This window comes from Triturus cristatus, chromosome 3_1 (genome assembly GCF_964204655.1).
Source record: "Triturus cristatus chromosome 3_1, aTriCri1.1, whole genome shotgun sequence".
In the NCBI taxonomy this organism is placed as follows: domain Eukaryota; kingdom Metazoa; phylum Chordata; class Amphibia; order Caudata; family Salamandridae; genus Triturus; species Triturus cristatus.
This window is the reverse complement of record NC_140583.1, coordinates 390,567,294-390,582,405: the sequence shown is the minus strand read 5'-3', so window position 1 is coordinate 390,582,405 and position 15,112 is coordinate 390,567,294. Positions and strand designations below refer to the sequence as shown.

The following is a 15,112-nucleotide window of genomic DNA, read 5'->3' as shown; positions in this document are numbered from 1 at the left end:
ACACTGCATAGCAACAAAACAAAAAAAACTGGCCTAACCCTTGAGAAATTGGGACTGGCTTAGGGACATATCTGAATGGGCGAGAGCTGAAGAGGCGCGTTTGAAGCATGTACATATAAATTGGAGGAGGTTTTGAAGGCATGAGCATTCACAACGAGATGGGGCGTTGCCCTGGAGACTTCTTATACTATTTTTTTTATCCAAAATGTTTTAATTAGCTATGTATGGGTGGGGCATGTGGAAATTAGTTATTGGGGATTTGTTTTACTGGTTGCATTAAAGATTACACCATAATGAGCTGTAGATTTGAAGGTCATAACTACTGAATCTTGTATCGAATGAAAGCTTACTAAAGATCACATTTTGCTGATACTTTAAGCTGAAACAGTAGAACAAGTTACTTACCTTCGGTATTGCCTTTCTGCCAGAGACTAACAGCTGATTCCTCACCTTTCAAGTGTCAGACTGTATCCAGAAAGACTTTAGCAGTACTCCTGCACAGCGACAGGTGACACTTTGCAGCTCCGAACAGCCAATGCTACACTCAAGAAGAGACACGAGGGGCTCTGTATAGGAGCCACTTACGTACGCTGACACTAGTTACTGTCTGTGCCACCGGATGCAGAACTCAATCTCCAGACTTTTTCATTATTTCCTTTTCTCAAACTCTACATACTCGAACGAATTCCAACGTACTAGTCCGAATAGTTCTAGAAAGGAGAAACCAGGGCCAGAGACACGAGCACCCCCGGGGTGCCTGGAGGCTTGAGTATACAGAATGGCCGTGCCTTAGAAATACAAATGGCTGGTAGCAAAAATCTCACTAACTACAGACCTTAAAATAACATCACTCAATGTTAAGGGCCTAAACCACCCCATTAAACGCAAGAAAATACTAAACTACCTAACAAAGACCAAGAGTGATATAGTCCTGCTTCAGGAAACGAAACTAGATGAGGAAGACACCAAACTAACCAGAGTCAAATGGATAGCGCAGAGTGCGAACTCACCTGCAGATAAAAAGAGGAGGGGGGTGCTGACCCTAGTATCTGGGGGGGGGGGTTCGAGGCTAACAATAGACACACACGAGGGCAGACTGCTAGTAACAAGCCTCTCCAGAGGGGAAGAAAACTGCACATAGTGAACACATACGGCCCCAACATAGATCATACCTTCTTGCCACAAGACGAAATCATTGTCGTTGCAGGGGATTTCAACTTACCGCAACCCCCCTCTAACAGATAGGCAATCCCCGTGCAAATACAACAACTCCCACGCAGCACTACTAAATATATGCTCTAAATTCAATCTCTAAGACGCATGGAGGTTAAAACACCCAGCCGAAAGAGACTACACCTTTTACTCCAACCCTCACAAGTCATACATGATGATAGATTATATCCAAATCTCAGGAAGCCACACACACATGATTGAAGAGTCTACTATCGAACGAAGGCTAGTCTCTGATCATTCAGCCATTAGCCTAAAACTAAGTGGCACACACAACGGAGCAATCCCTAAAAGATGGCGCTTTAGGAGCGACACCAGAGATCCTGGCAACAAAAAGGAAATTGAGGAAGCCATAGAGGACTATATAACCTACAACGGCAATAGAGAGGTCAGCATTAATGCCCTATGGGAGGCACTAAAGGCAACCATTAGAGGGAAACTAATAAGCATTAAGGCAAGAATAAACAAGAAAGCGAATCTACAGCTGACACAGCTAGAGAAGAATATAAAAAAGTTAGAACTCGAGCATATACAAAATCAGGACAACAAACACACTATACCCTAACACAACAGAAGAACTCATATAAAAAAAACATAAGCGAGAGAGCGGGACTGTGGTTCGACAAATGCAAGGCTCTCAACCTCTGCGAGTCTAATAGAGCAGGGGAAATGTTGGCATCATACCCGAAGCACAAACGTAACCAGGTAGCGATCTCAATCACAGACCGACATAACAAAACACACACAAGGAGATACTCAAGACATTCAAAGACTTCTATGCAGACCTCTATAGGAGTCAAAAGACACTCGACAAGGAGATCTGCAAAAAAACTCCTAGAAAGGATGGAACTCCCAAAACTAGATCAAGCTGACACCGCAAAACTAGGACAAGAAATCAGCCACACAGAAATAGAACTGGCAGTTAAATAACTAAAAAAAAAAAAAAAATAAGGCCCCGGGCCCAGATGGCTTCACAGCCGATTTCTACAAAGCCTTCCTACCCCAACTAACTCCAAGCTTGAAAAAGGTTTAAACCAAACAGCATCGTCCGGGGTTGTCCCACTGTCTATGACAGAGGCGACAATAATAGTCATACCGAAAGAAGGTAAAGACCACCAACATCCGGGGAACTATAGGCCAATTTCACTTATCAATGCAGACTTCTAAAAATAAATGCCAAAATCCTGGCAGCCAGCCTGAACAAGATCCTACCAAAAATAGTAAGTAACACCCAAGTGGGATTCATGCGGAACCGAATGGCCAGCGACAACACATGGCTATTCTGTCATGTACTAGAACAAGTCTCAGAGAGCCAGACACCAGCAGTGGACATAGCATTGGATGCAGAGAAGGCCTTCGATAAAGTCTCGTGGGCTTTCCTAGAACAATGCATGTACAGTTTCAACTTAGGAGACGACTTTGTCAGAATGACAATGGCCCTATACCAGACCCCCACGGCCCACATCACGATAAACTGTTCACTTTCTGACAAATTCACGCTACAACAAGGGACCAGATAAGGGTGCCCACGCTCACCGTCACTCTTCCTCCTGGCTCTAGAACCTCTAAATAGGGACATAAATTTAAATGAAAACATAAAGGGGATAAACTTTAAAGGATTGAAAATAAAACTGGCCGCCTATGCAGACTATATTCTGATAATGACTGAGCAACCCCAAGCATCAATAAAAGCGCTAATGGCCACGATAAAAGAACACTCAGGGTACAAGCTTAATAATGACAAATCTGAGTGCAATCCACTGAATATCTTCTGTTCCAGAGAAGTCCTGGGATACTCAGGGCTGACCTGGCAGACAAACCATATCAAATACTTAGGTATACTATTTGGTAGCGACCTACTAACCACAATACGACACAATGAGAAACTTCTACTGATAAAGATAAACAAAACAACTAGAGGACTGGTCACCAAAATTCATGACGTGGTGGGGACGAATCGAAAAACTAAAAATGATGATCACAGCCCTGGTAGATTACCTATCGGGGATGATCCCCATCTTCCTAACAGATGACTTCCACCAAAAGGTGGATAAATTGTGTACCAAATTTCTGTGGAGAGATAAGAAAGCAAGGATAAGCATAAAAAAAACTAAGACTACCAAATACACAAGGATGGGTGAATCTAGCGGATTTCAAGCTCTTCCAACTCGCTTTCATTGCCAGACAGGGCACACAGTGGGTACACCAAACACAGGAATACACACTGGTGTGGTTACAAGCAGAAAAGGCCATTCTGAACAACCTGAACCCACCAGCCCTACTAAAACTCATACCCACACGCGAACAACCCTATACTGAGAAATACCAAAATAGCGCTTTTAAAACTTAACAAAATGGATGTCTGCATCAAAGGCTCGAAATCAGAAGCAATAGGGGGGGGGGGGGGGAAGGAGGGGGGAGGCAACAACCTTAAATTCAGAGGGAAAACCCTTAGATTCAACGAATGGATAGAGAAAGGCATCTCGCACCCGCATCAACTAGAAAAGGGAGCAACACCAATCACATTCTCTGAATTGAAGTCAATCCATCAGCTAGAAGACCTAGATATGTATAGGTTTTTGAAGAGAAAGACAGCCATAACAAAATCAAAAATAATAGACACCACGTCCTCGATCTTCCAATACGTAACGAACATAAACAAACTAGGCCACCAAGCATCAAAAATATACAAAACACTACGCCCTCTCAAGTCCAAACTTAATAAAACAAAGGGATACTGGGACACACACATACAACCCCCACTAAAAGAACAGGACTGGAAAAGGATATGGGCATCGGCAAAACGTGATTTCATTTCATCAGTTCTCGCCCAAACCAAACTATGGCTGCTACAAAAAAACTTTCTGGACTCCAGCCCGGCTACATACACGAGGGCTCAGAGATAACCCAATATGCTGGAATTGCGACATGGGGAGGGGGGGATTTGGAACACCTGGTCTTCCAATGCCCAAGGCTCAAGAACTTCTGGGATAAGGTGATGGACTTTATAGACCATGTTTTTAAGTGCAAGATTACAAGGAACTTTGGCTCACTCATCAGTGTTCATTCGAACAGACCTCCCCACAGGGGGAGAGAGAGAACTTCTGGACCTACTCCTGACAGCGGCGATCAAAATGGTGCTTACTAACTGGAAAGACTCCTCAAAAACATCATACAAGAACTGGCTCATCCACCTTAGGGGAGCAGACAACCTAGAAATGAAATACACCCCGTGGAAGGCGACATCCAGAGGCCTATGGGAAGCGCTAAACAAGGCGCTAGTCCCTTATGACCCACCGTAAGAAACAGCTCCAATCAGGAGCCATGGCAAAGACTAGAACAAAAGGACTACCTATGCTTGAGAAAGGTATACTGTCGTGCTTCTATCCTATCCTCCTCCTCGACTTATTCCAACCTGACCTATACACTCCCACTTTAAGACCTCTCTTTTCACTAAATGAATCTAGCTAGCAATGGAGGAGTCGACCAAAAGGTACCCTTATACCTCGTAACTCAAGGGCGACGAACCCGACAGACAAATGTTTTTGTATGTCTTGTATGTTTATAAAAAATCCTGTAACAAAAAAAAAAAAAAAAAAAAAAAAAAAAGGGGGGGGGAAAATACACAAAAACACGTATACAGGAACCAACTACTCCACGTTACTTATTTCACATTGGAAGATAATACTACCCCAAGCGTAAGGCACTCGGCCGCAGCAAGAACATACAAAATTTAAAATATTTTATGCTATTTTCAAGAACTAAAATGGTAACTGGTAGATTGCATGAATTAAGCGCAAGGTGCTGGGTAGAATGTGTGAATTCATCTCAGCCACTTGTAAGTACTTTAAGCCACATACCATCCCATCATATTAGGGTTTCACCTGCACAGCGATTGCGCTGTGCTTTTGATATTTATTGTATTTAGTATAAATCTTAAAAGGGGCTAGCATCCGCCCTTACTTTATTGGTTTGTGTGCTTGCCCATTACAAGCTTGCTTATCGTGGTGCTAAATAACGAAATAACAGTAAAAGATCTGTACAAATTTCTGTAACTCAGGGTTTAAATATAAAACGCCCGATACCTTGCGAGTTTAGTGGAAATACCATTTGCATAGGTCCAGACATAGCCAGAGTTTTAAATGGGCCGATACTCACCTCTTTATAGTACCACCAGTGACAGCACAATATATTGCTTTTCTCAATAAGCAACCCGTAACATTTTAATGGAGGTTTGGTAGCTTATATTGCACAACTGTTCACCAAGCTACAACAAAAAAACAGCTTATCACTTACGCAAAACCTTTTGCGTATACCAATGCTTGTTTTTTTGGCTACTATGCTACTCTAGCAAAGACCGGCCATATGGAAATCAGTCTTGCTTCTGCTCTAACTGAACAGCCTAGCTGAACTGTCAAACCAGGTCCCCATGTAGCTGGGAACACAATCAACCCCAGATCAGTTTTGGCCTGCTGCAGGGCTCATCATTGCAATATAGCTAGATTCCTATTCAGAGAGCGCATAGACTCATACAGGGAAGAAGACATGAAGGAATTGAATTGTTTCAAAAGTAACATTGGAATACTTGCAAGCTCCTATGAAGATCGGTTAAGGCAACCATATCTCAAAGCTGCGTTAAACAAGATCATTTTATAGCAAATGTTAACACGGAGGCTTATGGCATTGCCGATAAAAGTTATTAACAGGCGCTGGAAATCCCTACAGGCGATCACCACCTGCAGACTATGTCACCAGTATGAGGTATCTCTGGTTCATTTGGCCTGCATATGCCACTGCTTAATACATGCACGTCGCACTTTACTGAGGCCATTGTCTTTAAAATATGGGACGCGCAATTACAATGATGCTATGAAACTTTTGTTCAGCCTGGAGATCCCGTTGGAACTGGCTAGGTTCGCCAAATTTGCACACTAAATTAAAGAACGTTTAAGTAATGCACATTAGAACTTCAAGACTGCACTTTGGGTATTCCCAGACTTGGATTTGCTTGTTATGACATGATTTATGGATGCTGCATCTTATTGCATCTTATGTCACAAAATAGGTCTGCCTTGAACGCCTCTTTATCTGGAAATCCTATAGGATTTTGCCTGATTCGTGAAGTTTCCACACAGGGGAAAATCCCTTGTTTTTTAAATGTACGTACCCACTTTCTCTCTTTTCACAATTGATCTATGGGTTTTAGCGTTTTTATTATCTATGAGCTGCATTTACAGGATTTGTTTTAGCGGATGTAGTACATAAAATTTGTAGCAGTTAATGATGGTTACTGTGGCAAGCAAGTTTTGTGGATATTTTATAGGAAACTTTTTGTAACAATTTGTTAATTGATACAATAAAAATTTCATTATAAAAAGACTCATACAGTTGTACTTAGGAAATCATAAAGAAGAAAACAAAAAGGTGATGGGTGGAATGCTTCAATTAATGTCAGCCACTGGTAATTACTCAGAGAGATACTGACCAAAAGCAAATCAGTCTTGGTCCTGCACGAAAATGACGAGTGGGATGCAGCCTAAGCATTTCCCTCCCATGACCATTTTGATTTCTTAATACTATATTCAAGATCGGATCTTCAAGACCATTATTGGCTTTGTCAATGCTAATTTGTGTACTAAGTGCTCAATGCACAGTAGCTGAATAGTCAGAGTAAAAGCTACGCAGAACAAAGAATGATACTGCGACTCCTGAAAATTAAATGAGACCAGGGTCCTACTCCACTAATAGCACAAGGGCTGGCATGAATTTAGTGCCTGGAAAGCTACATGATGGAACATGGTGTTATTTTTGCATCAGAATTTAGTTATTGGATAAAAAACACCAAGGGACGTTTTTCTGTTTCAATTCAACTGATGCTTACTTGGGTCTAAGAATTATTTTAATAGGTTATATTTTAGAGCCAGCAATTCACTTCTTTAGTTATCGTTTGTTCAGACTTGCCACTGAAAATATTTTTTTGTTTTCTGAATAACTTTGGCAGATTTGACAAAACTTCAAGGAAGGAAAAAAGTTGAAACAAAAAACACGTGTTCGATTTGGGTGTGGCAGGCCACGTTTATTGCAGACCTGTCGGGACCTCACCTTCACAGAACATCACCAAGAAACCATAACAGCATGAAACCTGCACTCCCTTCATGAAAGAGTAAAAAACACTTTTTTCTCAAAAAAAGAAACTTTTTTCAGATTAACTGCGGAAGCCCTGGTCCTCTCCTACCCAGACTTAGACAAACCCTTGCTCAGCAGCCTCCCAGTCATATCTTGCTAGCCCAGTAAGCCCTTTGATGTGAGCTGGCAACATATCACATCATCGACCCAATGAAGTTAAATCACATCACGCTAACGCTCAGGGAACATGACCGGCTAACGTCCTTTTGCAATGACTTGAAGCTACACAATTTTCAACAGGGAGAGATTCCAAAACTCTTTCAAAAGCTAGTAGCAAACAGCAAGCATCAAAAATAAAACAATTCACGTCACTCATTAAGATGATTATGTCCAGCAGATAAGGACTAAACAGACTCACTTCATACAAATTGACACAGCAGCAGCTAATGCGCCAACCAAATGCCCAAAAACGTTTCTCATGTTTGCTACGAGACAAATGGCGACTAAAAAGGCACACCTGGAGAGTACTTTGGTCCCCCAACTATTCATAGATGAGAGCTATACCAGGAACAATATTGAGCTACGGTAATAAAAATGACTATTCAGGAGGTATGTTGATACAGCTGTACTCTTAAGTAGCACAATCGACGAAAAAAAATAAAATAAAAAAAAAATATATATATATATATATATATATATATATATATATATATATATATATATATATATATATATATATATATATATATATATATATATATATATATATATATATATATATATATATATATATATATTACCTACTGGCGGTCGCCAGTAGGTAGTTATAGTTAGGACCACGTTTCCATAGGAAAACCTCAACATTCTATTTTGAATAACTTTGGCGCCGGTCGACGAATCCTCGCGAATTTCTCAAAATAGGTGGGGCGCTACGCTCCGCTCCTACCCTGAAAGTCTCGGGGGGGATTCGTCAAGCGGGGGCTGAGATAAAAGGGGGGTCCCAAAACGCGTTTTTCCCATGCATTTTTCCATAGGACCTTTAGAACGAGCTACAGCCCGAACGGCTGAACAGAATTACTAGAAATTTGGCAGAGAGGTAGTCCCTAGGTCAAGGAAGTGCCTTTTGTAGGTTTGGTGTAAATCTGTTCAGTAGATTCTGAGAAAATAGCCTTTAAATCAATATATATATCTGAGCCCGCTTACGGTACGCTTACCGTACGCTTACCGTAAGCTTACGGTGGCGTGCGCGATTCTGATTGGCTCTTAGATCTTAGTAAACATTCGAATCGGCCGAAACCAGGAAGCGGCGTCCGCCATTTTGTCTCTCGCACTGAGTGTTGTTTATCAAACATGATGGCCAAAAACATGTTACGGGGCTGTTTTGACAACTCCCTCCCACATAGTCATGTTGAGGGAGTCCCCAAACATCCCCCAAGAGCAAAAACGGTTTTATTTTTTTTTCGGCAATTTCGCGGGGTACGCTTACCGTACGCTTACCGTACGCTTACGGTAAAAAAATAAAAATAAAAAAAACACTATCCACACTTACCCCACCCCCTGTGCTTTTGGTGGCCGCAGGCCACCAAATGTGCAGGGCTTATTAATAGAGAAAAAAAACGTAATTTTGGCAACATGAAATTATAAAATCGAAATAAAAAAAACACTATCCACATTGACCTCACCCCCTGTGCTTTTGGTGGCCGAAGGCCACCAAATGTACAGGGCTTATTAAAGTTGATAAAAACCGTGCACGGAACGAACTGCGTTAAGTGGGCGCGCACGCCACAAATGGCGTAAAGTAACTTAGCATTTAAAAAAACGTACAAATTCACTGAAAAAACCATAGGTTTCACACACGTTATAGTTAGGAAATAGCATTTAAAAAACCTTGCTAATTCACTGAAAAAACCATAGGTTTCACACATGTGATAAAAACCAATAAAATTCCCCCGTTATAGTTACTGTAGGCAACTATAACTCACGCGACCGTAATCCTCTGCTGATGACATATGTGTCTTTATGAAAAAAAAATATTTGTAATATATGTATAGCTAAAATTTAATGGAAGAAGATATGGGCAAATAAGTGTCTAAATACAGTATTAGCATCAGCAGAGGATTGCGGTCGCGTGAGTTATAGTTGCCTACAGTAACTATAACGGGGGAATTTCATTGGTTTTTTATCAGTAAAATGTCCAGCTAACTATAACATGTGTGAAACCTATGGTTTTTTCAGTGAATATATATATATATATATATATATATATACATACACACACACACAGAATATGGCATAAAAGAGATGGCAATGCAACCCAAAAGACAATTCCTGTTATTTGCCAAGAAGAAACAAGGTACAGTACAAACATGACTCAATGCCAAAGTGTGATGGCTTGGAACCTCATATTCCACCAAATGCCAAGTCAATTGTATTCACCCTTTACACCAATCTCACCCTCAAGGAACACAGAGGGTGGTTGACCGCTTCGAACCAGGTAGCTCTTCTAAACAGAGAGAAACTTGTGTGGAAAGTGACTTCAGAACTGTTTAAGCCCTCATACTCTTGCATCTGATAGTGGTAATGCCTTACCCAGTGGTCTCCCAGACTCTACACTGGCATCCCTTTTGGGCATCCTACAAGCTGTAGCATGTCTCATCCAGTCCCTGATAAAAGTATCACCCCCATGACTTCTCATTGTTGAAGGACTTGTAATAACTCAAACGTGTTCGGGACTCACTGTTAACAGCACAGGGAGCTTGTGAGCCCATAAAAGATGGCACGCTTCATCACTGCTTTCCTCTTGGCACCAGTCATCAGGATCCAAGGGTGAAATACTATCTACAGAAGGGAGCTTGTGAGATGTTCATTTAATGCCAGGGTTTTATCTCATATCGGGCACAGACTAATGAGTAAGAGGGTGTTGGGTGCAAGGCTCTGAGATACAAAATAGGGTTCTAAACGCGTGAACTGTTTTTCCAAACAAGTGTGTTTTGCAAGCGTCTATGAAGGAGGCTCATCATACAAATATATATGTTGTAACTAAGGATGAACATATTGAGCCCTATTGGTACACTATTTGAATTTTGCCCTTGCAAAATGATTTTTTTAAAATGGGGGTTGTAACGCCAGCTCAAATGTTTGTGGTTAGTTTTTAGACTAAAAGAGTTCTAGAAATTAGGGAACCAGAGCTAATAAGATCTCTGTACTATGTGTTTCATATTAATGTAAAGTAAAAAAAAAATGGTTTGGTTTTTGTGAAATGAATGTCATTTAATGTCGACGTTTTGACCCTGGTGCAATGAGGGTAATTTATATCCTCTGCAGGCAGATCTTCCTCAGGGGCTGTATCCTGACTGTACCTCACCCAAGGTTGCCCCCCCGTCCTGAGGAAGAACCACCTGCAGAGGATATAAATTACCCTCATTGCACTTTGATCGAAACGTCGACACTCTTCCCCCAGTGGGCCTGTACCGGATATCATCCCAGCCTGCCTTTTCACAGATAAATGTTCTGTGCGTAATCAGAAAATCATGAAATGAATATTTGTAAATCCATAATGGACAGGCCCATCTGTAAAACTGGTGCCACCATGAACCACGACCAGTTTTACTAAGGATACCAGAATGTGCAATTGATTGGTTATTGAATTTGCCTTTTGGATTTCCCCTCCTTTATACCTGTCCTACCTCACAAGCACTTTCCTTTTTCACACTCCACTTGGAGCAAACTCTTTCTGTACTTGGAGCATTGAATATAATGATCTGTTATAAAAGTAACTAAGTAATAAAACAGTCACTATTGGAGCGATATTTTGTGCCTTTTGAGGTTATACTTGTGTGCATTGTAAAGAAAATGGTGGTACATTAATGATACAATGCTAATTCTATATGTACCGGATGCCCTTTGACTAATGAATGTTTTTCATAACTGAACTGTAGCTTTAAAGAAGTCCAGGACCATTGTTTCCTATAACAATGGTAAGCATCCATGGCATATGACTAATACCTGGGAATTCAAAGTAGTCTGTACATATGAGGCATTTGCACATGATGATAATGACAAGCTGATGTTTTGCGACTGTGCATTTCTCAAAAACTGAAAACTGATATTTTAAAGGCAGTTTTAGTTTTCAAAAATTGGGTTTCTTCTGGAAAATTGAGTTTGTTTGCCCACAGTGGAAAGTAGTATTAGATATAAAAATGTGCATTTTCAGAAACTGGTGAATGATAATTCAAGCTGAGCTGGGGAGACGTACTGCTGTGCTTATGTCCTTTGTGCCACTGGGCATGTCAAGATTTGAATGTTACTTTATAAGTCAAGGGGAGGCATTTAATATTGAAGAACTTTATTACAGCATTTCTGCTGGTAACCGCACTTGGTATACTTGGGTGGTAACTACTGAAAATCTTGCTTTGGGTGGTCACAGTGTAGTCACTATTTTACAGGTATAAAATTTGCTAGTAGCTCAAGGAAAACTTTGCATGAGCAGAAGTAGCTCTCACTACAGAAAAGGTTGGAGAGCCCTGAACTAGAGAGACGATCAAGAAAAGCTGTCCTTCAACATCTGCGTCGTCCAGCTTTGATGGAAGTTGCTTGTGGTCTCCCTACTCCTTTCATCCTTCTGCACACCGTTTCACTTCTGCTAAATGAAATCCCTTCTTGCAATGCATGGCTAACTGCAATTGCTGCTCTATAACATTTGTTGGTGTGGAGAGCACCAAAAAGTTGAATTTTATTTTTATATTTCAAGAACAAGACTAAGCGGGTAGATGTGCTCGGAGCCTCATCCAATAACGATATGTCACAACCCGAATGCCAAAGCGTTCTAACGACATACCACGAGAGGAAAAGAGGCAGTATGAGAAGGAGCAGGGTAAAGGAACGTCATCATACAGTACAGTGAATAGCCTGACACGTCAAGGTTTGTATAAAATAAGTGACTACAAGCACTCTAAAACATGGTTGGCGAATAATAAGGGTTAACCATCGGTGACAACTCTGCGTGCAATGGGACAAATATGAGAATTGCAGGTGGTAACAAAGCTTCAACCACTTATGCGAATCAACAGATTTACCACGGGTATCAAAATCTACACCTCTCACTGAAAGAATATGGGCCTAACTCAGACAACCCCCCCCCCCCCCCCAACACCAGTCTACGTAACACGAAAAAAACCAAACACCCGCACCGCGGCCGAGAATAAGCAGTTACAGGCACTTCGCTTCTAAAAGCTCCACATCCAGAACTGACAGAGGCCTGCTTGAGGGTGGTACTATTACCCGGGGCTCGAGCCGTTGATGACAGCGGAGGTGAGCGAGGCCTCCACTGACGTCGAAGGCCCAACACCAGGCGATGCCCGCCATTGCTTTTACGGGTACCAGAGGTTTTGGCCCACGACTTAAAGCAGCAGCACAGTCACAGGAACATATAACAAGCTTTACTGGGATCCGCCCCGGTGAGCTCGATCCGGCCGCCCAACAGCAGGAGGTACAGCCACGAGCTGAAAGCCGGCGGAGCGGCTCGAGGAGCGCAAGGCCTAACATATACAACGTCAAAAACACATTTGAAATAGTTCTAAATAGTACTTCTCACGCAGGGAGAAAGCAAGCACAGCGCCATCAGGACTGGATACCACAGAGAACGGAAGCCCTATCATCAGAGTGGACTATGGAGTACAGAACGAAGCGCAGTGCAGCCACCGAAAGCTGCATGGTAAGGAGGATCCCGACGCTCACCTTTTGCTCATCGGTGATGTTATCTTGGAAGGCTCGAGGCGGCTCGTACTGCGCGGACATGGCCCCTACACAGGACACGAGTCAGTAACACGGGCACAGTCAAGAAACACACCACCCTCAGCCTCCTCGTCCACATAAAGCACCGCCTACTCCGGCGGTCTTATTGCGTATGACGTAAAGGCGTACAGAGTAGTCGCAACGTCTCCCCCACCGTGTCACAAGGACCGCTCCGATCCGGAAGAGACTGTCATTGGCTGATGATTGCCTTCTGTGCTACGTATGCTGCCATGTCTAAGGGGAGCACGTTGAGCTGAAATTGAAAGCGACTGATTGTCATGAACGTAGGTTTCCTGGGGAGTCATTCCCTTGTGCCCAGATGTGTTGTGTTTCTTTAAATGGTTATGTAAAATCCTATACCTCGCGCATAGCACGAGAAATGTTCACTTTGTTTATCTTTGGAAAACTACATTCCATCGGTCAGTTGTTCGTCCTGGTAACCGGTATTCTTGGCTACGGTTGGCCAGGGAGAAGGTAGGGTGACCAACTGGCATTTGTGCAAATTCAGGACGGTGAGTGTAAAAATTTAGGACAAAGGGTCAAAATTCAGGACACAAATTCAGGACAGGAGGTCAAAATTCAGGACAAAACTTCAGGACAATAGGTAAGTTTTACAGACACATCAGAGGAGGTCGCGCAATAGTATATAAGTAAGCCCAGCCATATCCAAACATATTTAACCATTTGCAAACCTATCTATCATGTATCCTTCCATCTATCATTTCACTCATCCATCCGTTATCCATCCATCCACCCTTTCAACCTATTCATCTGTACACTCATCCATCCACTCTTCTACCCATCCATCCATTCACTCATCCATCCAGCCATTTACCCTTTCACCCATCCAGCCATCCTTTCACTTACTCATCCATCCACCCAGTCACTCATCCTTCCACCCTTTGTCATCCATCCATCCTCCCCTTCTCTCTCCATCGATCTTTTCACTTAGCCATCCTTCCTTCCATCCATCCACCCACCCATCCATCTACTCATCCACTCATGAATCCATCCATTGACCCTATCACTCATCCATCCTTTCTCTCATCCATTTAGCCTTTCACTCCTTCACTCATCTATTCATCCTTTTGTCTACCTACCCTCCCTTTCACTCACCCATCCTTACATCCACACTTTCACTCATCCGTCCATCCATTCACCCTTTCACTCATCCGTCCATCCATTCACCCTTGCACTTATCAATTCATCAATCCATCCATCATTTCACTCATCCATCCACCCACTCACTCACTCATCCACCTTTTCACTCATCCATCCTTTCACTCATCCATCCACCGTTTTACCCATCCACCTACCCTTCCACCCATACATCCAGCTATTTACCTTTTCTCTCATCCATCCTTCCACTCACTCAATCCATCCATCCTCTCTCATTATCCATTTATTCAATCTTTTGTTCATCCATTCACCCTTTCACTAATTCATCCAGCCATCCACCCATCCCTTCACTTACTCACTCACTCACCTTTTCATATTAATTTTGAGCTGAGCCTTTTTGAGAAGAGGCCCATCAATAACTTCACCCTCACTGCAGGAGCCATTCCAGGACTGGAACAGAAGCCACCCAGGGCGGAGACAGGATCCAACACAGGGGGGAGGACAGGAGCCATCACAGGCGGAAGGGGGGACAGGAGCCACCACATGGGGGGACAGGAGCCATCACTGGGGGGGAACAGGATCCACAAGGGTGGGCACAGGGGTGGGCATGCAGTATTTTAGTATCATCTTGGTCTCTTACAGAGTGGGGTAGGGCTCCTCACCCCATCCTGGACAAGACAATGAGAGGACAGGCTCTCTTTCTAAAATGTTAGTTTTGCCATCCCCCCACTGTGATGTACAGTACTTAAAGGAGATACTCCAAGAGAACTGATTTAACTGATTGTCCTCCATACTTTTTTAATCAGTGTGTGTGCGATTGTGCTATCTCTTTGTTTTATTACAT

At 42.5% G+C, this 15,112-nt stretch overlaps 1 protein-coding gene across 1 annotated transcript in view; it reads right to left on the bottom strand.

The window, feature by feature from the left end:
* The window catches only part of ARPP19 (cAMP regulated phosphoprotein 19), a 37,291-nt gene extending 24,020 nt beyond the window's left edge, over positions 1 to 13,271 (bottom strand). The window contains exon 1 of the mRNA XM_085644170.1: positions 13,093 to 13,271. Within this exon, the coding sequence (XP_085500296.1) occupies positions 13,093 to 13,152 (60 nt within the window). The 5' untranslated portion in view covers positions 13,153 to 13,271. The remainder of the gene's footprint in view (positions 1 to 13,092) is intronic.
* Between the last annotated feature and the right edge of the window lie 1,841 nt (positions 13,272 to 15,112).